The following is a 7,991-nucleotide window of genomic DNA, read 5'->3' on the forward strand; positions in this document are numbered from 1 at the left end:
GTGTGGGGTGGGCAGCGCCCCGTGGACATGGCCTGTGTGGGGTGGGCAGCGCCCCGTGGACATGGTCTGTGTGTGGGTGCGCTGTGCCTATGGCTTTCCATGGTCCGGCATCTGGGTGCCCTGGGAAGCGGCTGGACAGTTAACTCTTTTTGGTTTTTTTTTTTTTTTTGGTCAGAGGTCTTTGTGTTCTCCAGAGGTGTGAATTTGACGGTAGTGGGCGGGCTCAAGGGGGAAACTGAAAACATTTCTCCCCTTGAAATTGTAGAGTATTCAAGTTAGAAAACCGTAAGACAGCATGTAGGTAGAATGAACTTCCCCTTTTTCACAGGGGGAATCAAGGCTTAAAGAGGTGACGTGCATAGGTCATGCATGTCGTGACCCAAGCCTAGAACCTTGGGTCTCCTCTCAGGATCCCAGGCTGGGCCTCACTGGTCAGGGGGTCCATCATCAACCAATCCCAACCAGGCACTTGGGTTAGAGGCACCCAGGGATTTGGACAGCCCCAAACTACTCCTGTAATCACAGAAGCAAGGCTGGGGATAGCTATTTCTTTCAGTAAAGATTTTGCCCATAAATATCTTAATTTTATTTACTAGGTTGTCTGGCACATAATAGCATGCATTATTAATAGAGCAGCTTAACACCGTCTATTAAGCAGGATGCTCTTTGCAGTGTAAAGAGAGCCTCTCTTTAACAACCTACTTTACAAAGCCGTGAGAGAGCCACGCTTGCTCAGAACATTAGAGTGGGCGTCTCTGACCCCACGTGACTGTGTGGAAGGGACAGCTCACCAGTCTGCTGCTTAACGTCTCAGCGCATCTCTGGGCTGTGCGTTCTCCAAGCCCCATCTCTGCTCGGGGGGGCGGCCGACGGGAGGAGCACACAGTTCTGAAACTCTTATTCTCCCCCACTGCCCAAGTTTGCCCGCTACCTCCAATGGTGAGTCACGGCGATTTCATCTGCCACCCGCGGCCTTGTGAGCGGTACAACCATGGAACCGTGGTGGAGTTTTACTGCGATCCCGGCTACAGCCTCACCAGTGACTACAAGTACATCACCTGCCAGTATGGGGAGTGGTTTCCTTCCTATCAAGTCTACTGCATCAAGTCAGGTGAGCTCGTCCAGGTCTGTGTGGGGTCACGGGCTGTACAGTGGCGGCCCGCACGTCCCGACTGCCTCCCTCCATTCCCGCACTGTGGGAACCAGATAGAGAACTGACCTTAATGGCCCCAGGCCCTATGCTTTAACCTGCCCGACCACAGGTTACGCTGACCCTCTGAGCAGGGTCCCCACCCCCGGCCACCTTGGGGAGACTCCCTGGCCTCTCTGCTCTGTCTTCTCCTGGCTTCTCCCCTCTACCAGGACACAGGCTCGTGTGTCCTGAACACACATCAGAAATCAGTGATATTATACTAGCTCCACCCCCAATCTTCAGTTTCACTTTCCATAGTTTCAGTTCATTGCAGTAAACCATGGTCTGAAAATATGATGTAAAAGGGATACTTTTAGAGACCACATTCATGTAACTTTTATTAGAGCATGTTATAATTGTCCTATGTTATTACTGTACCTGTTATTAGTGTTGTTGAGCTCTTGCTGTGCCTAATTTATAAAGCTTTGTCCTTGGTATGTCTGTATAGGGAAAAAAGCATTATACATATGCGTAGACACATATTTATATAATAAGCTTTGTGTGTGTGTGTGTGTGTGTGTGTGTGTGTGTGTGTGTGTGTGTGTGTGGTTTGGTGCTATCCATGGCTTCAGGTATCCACTGGGGAACATCCCCCAGTAGATCAGAATAATGGGGACATTTCCCCAATGGCTAAGGAGAGACAACAAAATTATAACTAAAATCTGTTTTCGTTTATAAAAATGTAGGCTGTTCATAAGCTTCAGTGCTTTGTAGTTACTGGTGAATCACTAGCACTGGTCTCTGCGCACTGGCGAGTGCGTATCATTAAGCCCACGAGAAGGAAGCCTGGGACCACCACGCCCACCCCCTACCCACCCTCCCACCGTGCCCGAGCTTCCCGGGCATGCCTGCAGCTGCCTACAGCAGCAGTCATGATTCCAACACATGGGGTGAGAGTTCACTGGCCCAGGGCCTCTGCAGGCCCCCAGCAGCCCATGAACCTGGACCAGAGGAGCCCAAGAGGACAACTGAGACGGATGGGGGGCGAAGTAGGCAGCCGCCGAGGGGGGTAAAGTATATGAGACAGGGCTTGTGCCACAAGGAATCTCTTCGGGAAGTCCAGCTCTTGCAGACATGACATAGCCAGGGGTAGGGGGCTGAGGGGTGTCCCCATTCTCCTTCTGTCCCTGTCTTCACACCAACAATCCTTCCCAGAACACTCATGAAGAACTTGAGCCCAGCTTCCCACGCCCTGCTCTTGCCCACTGCTTCGCTTGGCTTCTCCAGAGGAGAGGGAATCCCATCACTCTCTGTCCGAGAAGCTGGCACTTTATTTAACTCCATGCCGAGCTCCCCCAGGTCTGGAAAGTGAGCGTGCTGGCCTCTGCAGCCTGGTGGAGCCCATGCAGGAAAGGGGGCTTCTTTAGTGTAGTGGGATCCTGATGTACTGTAACTTCAACCTGCTTGGGGAGCACCCGGGGTGCAGAATGAGAAAAACCCAGCAAACGGACGCTTGGAACCCCAGCACCATCACTGCCCGGTAGCCTCACCTGCTGCTTTGTTCTGTTCCATAACAGAGCAAACGTGGCCCAGCACCCACGAGACCCTCCTGACCACATGGAAGATCGTGGCCTTCACAGCGACCAGCGTGCTGCTGGTGCTGCTGCTCGTCATCCTGGCCAGGATGTTCCAGACCAAGTTCAAGGCCCACTTTCCCCCCAGGTCAGTGCTGGGACCTTGGCAGCCCACAGCCGCCCCAGGCTTTCAGTACGCCAGCAAAGACTGAAGCTGGTGAGCCCAACCCTTGTTGAGGACAAAGTTGAGGTTCTAAGGGGAATAGAGAGTAAAAGCACTTTACCTGGCTGTTTCGGGGTGTCTGGGGATCAGAGCCGGGGAGACAACCCCATTTCCCTCTTTCCACCGTGCTTCAGGAGCCCTTTTCTGCCTCGTTCCTGGATGGTCAGTCCCGAAGCAGGCGTGATGGGGGTGTGAACGGGGGCACGGTGTCAAGGTGCCTGCTGACACAGCCCTCCCAGGGTCGCCAGCCGCATGCATGTGGCCCTGGAGGCCAGACGTGGGAGCGTCCAGCCCAGGGCAGATGAAACATACACAGAACTAATCAGGAGACAAGGTCCATGGCGTGTGACCCAACTGAGGCTCAAAATCTGTGTGCGATGGGAAGACTGAGGACGGCTGAGGGCGTCGGGGGTGCGGTGAGGGGGCGGCTGGCGGGCATCTGCTCCGAGGTGGCCTGAGAGTGCTGGTGGGTCCTGCCCAGGGAGGGTGTCCCTGCATGGGTGAGCTTAGGCTGGTCTCTGCATCCTCCCAGCGGTCACCAACAGAGAGGAGTTTGCTGACTCCCCTTCCTGGCAGGCCTACCCCTGGGTGCAGAGCAGCTGGGGCCCCTCTCCTCTTGTCCCCCCTCTTTCCCTGCAACCTGTACCCAGCAAACGGCACCGTCACCCCCCAGAACAAAGAGGTACCAACCAGCACTGCCGCTGGCAGATTGTTGTTTCTGGAAGAAGGAAACGCTTAGAAAGCAAAGGTCAGTGGGTAGGAAAGCAGCCCCAGGCGAACACCGCCATCCTGGCTGGGGCCAGGCCCTGCAGTCAGAAGTAGTTCTGTTCCTTGGACTCCTGGGCCCCTGTCAGCCTCTTCTCGTCTGGGCATCTCACAGTTCAGAACAGGGCCTGTATTTTTGCCCTTTGACTGTCTAGCCTCTGGTCACGGCTCCCTCCCTCTCTGCATAGCCTTAAGAACCATATTCCAGCCCTCCTTGTGGTGCAGCGGGTGAAAGCACAGCACTAAGAAGCTAAAGCCACTTCAGCATGAGCTCAATCCCCAACCCAGGAGGTGACCACATGGTGTGGCAGACCTCTCCTGACCCGCCCGCTGCTCCCCTCAGCAGTGTACTTCGTCAATTGGCCTGTTCTGCTCCCCGCCCTATCTCTCACCGCCCCATATTCCAAAATGTGAGCAGCCTGGAGGCGTCCCTGGAGCGTTAGAGAGGCGTGGCCGAGCCTTCTCTCTCCCAACACCAGCATCCAGACACTGCATCCTCTGCTTTTGGAGCCCAGGTAGCCTGTCAGGGGTCCAGGGCCTGCCTGTCTATCTGCACCTTCTCTTCCTGCTATTTCTCTCATGGACACGTCACTCAGCCCCAGTTCCCAGCAGAGCAGACAAGAAACCGAGTCCCCTGACCACCCAGGAAATCCTTCCAGCTTTCTTTAACCGGCCAGGAACTGAGAGTGGTGGCTAGGGTGGGGGTGGTGCGGGGCTCGGGCTCTGGGACAGACATACCCGGGCTCGGGGTCGCAGCGCTGAACGTCAGGCCGTGGGGTGCGCAGGGGCAAAGCCGGCACCTGCTTGTGAGCCCTGGATGGGAGCACCTGAGCGGCGTCATGCCCACTGCCCACACGCCGCCCACACACCGCCCCGGAGCTTTGCTCCTGACAGCTCAGCTCGGCCTCTGGCCAGGTCCCCGTGACACCCGCGGAGCGTGGAGGTGAGACCCTCGGCTGAATCTGGTGGCGAGACGTTCCCCGAGCTCTCCTTTTTTCCCCTCCTGCTGTTTTTCTGTCCTGAACAGTGAGGGACTCTCCTGCTCTAGCGCGAGGGCTATGCCTTCCCATGAGCACTCTGCACCCCAACGTCCCGCACCTCTAAGCTCTTCTCCCTGGCGGAGGCACCCAGGAGGCCTGGCTGGAAGGGGCCTGTGATGGGGCCCAGCCCTAGGGGTGAAGACTCAACAGGTGCACAGGAGGCAGAGAGGAGAAGCACCTTTGCTCGCCACACGGCTGCCATGGTGGACAGCAGCGTCCCCCAAAAGGGAGGCTGGTTCTGCTGCTGGCATGGGTCCTGAGGGCCTCCGTGGCAGTGGGGGGCTGGCTGCCTCCCTCCTGGGCAGCCTGTTGCTCTAATGGGTGACATCGCTTTCTTTGGCGCAGGGGCCCTCCCCGGAGTTCCAGCAGTGACCCTGACTTCGTGGTGGTAGACGGTGTGCCCGTCATGCTCCCATCCTACGACGAGGCTGTGAGTGGTGGCTTGAGTGCCTTAGGCCCCGGGTACCTGGCCTCCATGGGCCAGGGCTGCCCCTTGCCTGTAGATGACCAGAGTCCCCCAGCCTACCCCGGCTCAGGGGATACGGACACTGGCCCCGGGGAGTCAGAAACCTGTGACAGCGTCTCGGGCTCTTCCGAACTACTCCAGAGTCTCTATTCACCCCCCATGGGCCAAGGGGACCCCCTCCCGGCCTCCAGCAGCCCTGACACAATTGCCAGCACAGCGGGAGAGGTGGCATCCACCAGCCCAGGCATCGACATCGCAGACGGTAAGTGTTTGCTCAGGCCCAGAGCCGCCCTCACACACCTCTGCACCCAGCACGCAACATCTCCAAGCCAGCTTCTTGTGGTGCACCCCACACACACCCCGGCACAATGCCAAGTCATTCCGTTCCCCCCTCAAGTTAAATTGCTTCTTGCTCTCTCTGCACATAGATGCCACAGGCAAGGCCAGTTACCAGAGGAGTGACCGTCCAGTCTCACGAGTGATGAGCCCATTCACTGAAAGTTCAGCAGGCACAAAAGAGCACCAAGCCTTCCAGAATAGCTCAGCGGTCGTGGGTGGCCCTGGGTTTCATGGCGGGTCTTTCTTCTTGAATGGGCAGGCCTTGCAGGTAGTGCTTAGGAGCAGGATAGCCCTCGTGCCAGAGGGGAGACGCAGACAATTTCACTGGGCCCAGCCCGGGAGAGGGCCTTGCTTTCTCCAGGCGTGCAGTAGAAGAGTTATGTGGCCCTGTCAAAAGGAAAGGCAGGTTCTAGAGCTCAAACAAAAGTAGGAGCAATGTGCCAGAGTAGCTGGAGTTCGGTTTCCCAGGAGAGGGTGCCTGGGACCAGTTTACATAAGAGAGTACCCATTCCGGCTGTATCCACAGTGAATGGCAGGAATGATGTGAAAATGGGGGTCTCCTGCTTTCCCAAGGAATGCCCCCCTGCACCTCAGATTCTAGCCTTACGTCTAGTAGATCCCACGATTAAACACCCCCCCCATACACACACTAACATTTTTTTTTTAAATGAGCAGGGGTGGAAGTTTTTCCAGCAAGTAGATACTCAGTAGAGGAGTTGATTTATTTGATTCACTGATAGGTAGGACTTCACATTTTCTTCCTTCCTTGCTCATTTATTTCAGGAAATGTAGATATTTTAACACATTCATAATAATAAGCTCATAAACATTTGCAGTGTTTTTTGGTGGACTAAGCTAGTAACCCTCTTTTCTTTTGTAGAGATTCCGCTAATGGAAGAAGATCCATAACCAGGAAAATCCCTGATGACTCTATTGCCCCTCTGGGGATGGGGCCTTGGACCGTGGAGTGAGGCCACGAAAAGACAGAGGTTGGGAGAATGAGGGACGTTTTCTGATTTATCTACATCGGGACCCTGATTCACATCACACCTCTCGGTCTCAACGGTGAGGCTGACAGGCTGCAGTGGCAGTGCTTTTAAATGAGACCTGAGGGTTTGCCGAGACCAAGCCGGAACAAGGGGACGAGAGGGAACCTGGTGTGTTCCCTGAAGAAGGTGTTAGCGTGTCTCATGCTTTGGAACATGGGACAGCTCCATGCACATCCTACTGAATCCCACATCCATTGACTTATGAGTGCCACCTGCCTCCTCTGAAAGCATGTCACATTATGTAAATTCGCTTCTAAAATAAGCTTCAAACTGTCTCTGGACTCCAAATTAGGATGGATCAGCCTCTGCACAGGTCTGCAGAGCAAGAGAGCGCCCCCTGCAGGCTCCCAAAGGGAAGGTTCTCGTGTGACTTGCACCCTCTCTGTCAACTGGGCGACTCTACTCAAAGCAAATCTAAAGCAGATGTGGTGGTTCTGGTGCAAAAGGAAGGGAAGACTCAGGCCAACTCTGCTTTCTGGGAATTTCTTCAAGAAGCAGAGTTCATGTACTCTGTGCTGTCCTTTGGTGAAATGTTGTCAGTATTTGTATTTATGGCCCAGCCCATGGCTCCATGGCACTGGATAAATCATGTGGCTTTGCAAATGGTCAGAATGTTTTCAGATTCACCTCATGATGGAGAAAGTAACCAAGGTAATGTTTCGTTTCTGCATTTTCTGCGTTTTCAAAAGATTCTGTTTGGCAATTTATCAGAGTCATGAGCCTCTCGCCAGTTAACTTTGTTGCTCTACACCCGCACTTTTACTTTCCAAAGCAGAAATTGTTTCTGTGAGCACATTCCTCCTCCAAATAAAGGGTGAGGTTGGAGTGTTTCCCCTTCTAATTTGTCCTGCAGTGTCCACAGGCGGGACTCAGTCCGAGTCAGCTCCGCCCTTCTGCTTTCAAGAAGGCTGCCCATCTACCTGCCAGTTCTGCATTCCTACTGGGCAGGGCTCTGGTGCCACCAGGAAGTGTGCCTAAGAAAACAAGTGATTAAAGAATCCCCTGAGTCCCGCAGTGTCTCTTCAAATACATGTCGATCCATGCTGTTGATTCCTTTCCTCCTCTGGGTTTTAGACAAATATAAACAAAACTCTGATCCGTAAAATTGCTATGCTGATAGAGCAGTGGGAGCTGGAAGCTTGATCAAATCCTGTTTCTTCTTGACACAGACTGATTAAAAATTAAAAAGAAAATGACAGTTTGAAGCGTGACTTTAATAGTGGAGTCGAGTCGGATGGGCAGGGAGGGCTGTGACTGTGACCAGGGTGAGGAGTTAAAGCACAGGATGGGAGCTGAGAAGCCAAAGGGGGTGACCTGGGGAGCTTGTCGCTCCCGGTGCTCGGGAGTGGTTCCACCAGCAGGTCGGTGGAGTGTGCTAGGTGTGTGGTGACAATGTTAGGAAG

At 54.4% G+C, this 7,991-nt stretch overlaps 1 protein-coding gene across 2 annotated transcripts in view; it reads left to right on the top strand.

Annotated features, from left to right (window-relative positions):
* SUSD4 (sushi domain containing 4) overlaps positions 1-7,789 on the top strand; it is a 108,661-nt gene extending 100,872 nt beyond the window's left edge. Inside the window, exons 6-9 of one of the 2 annotated variants that reach the window (XM_004691333.2) lie at positions 920-1,111; positions 2,710-2,854; positions 5,080-5,462; positions 6,420-7,789. In XM_004691333.2, coding sequence (XP_004691390.1) covers positions 920-1,111; positions 2,710-2,854; positions 5,080-5,462; positions 6,420-6,448 — 749 coding nt within the window. In that variant the 3' untranslated portion in view covers positions 6,449-7,789. Of the gene's footprint in view, positions 1-913; positions 1,112-2,709; positions 2,855-5,079; positions 5,463-6,419 lie in introns of both variants that reach the window. The other variant, XM_012731320.1, reaches the window with a different exon arrangement.
* The last annotated feature ends 202 nt before the right edge of the window (positions 7,790-7,991 follow it).

This window comes from Condylura cristata, unplaced genomic scaffold (assembly GCF_000260355.1).
Source record: "Condylura cristata isolate star-nosed mole 26May11 unplaced genomic scaffold, ConCri1.0 scaffold00030, whole genome shotgun sequence".
NCBI lineage: Eukaryota > Metazoa > Chordata > Mammalia > Eulipotyphla > Talpidae > Condylura > Condylura cristata.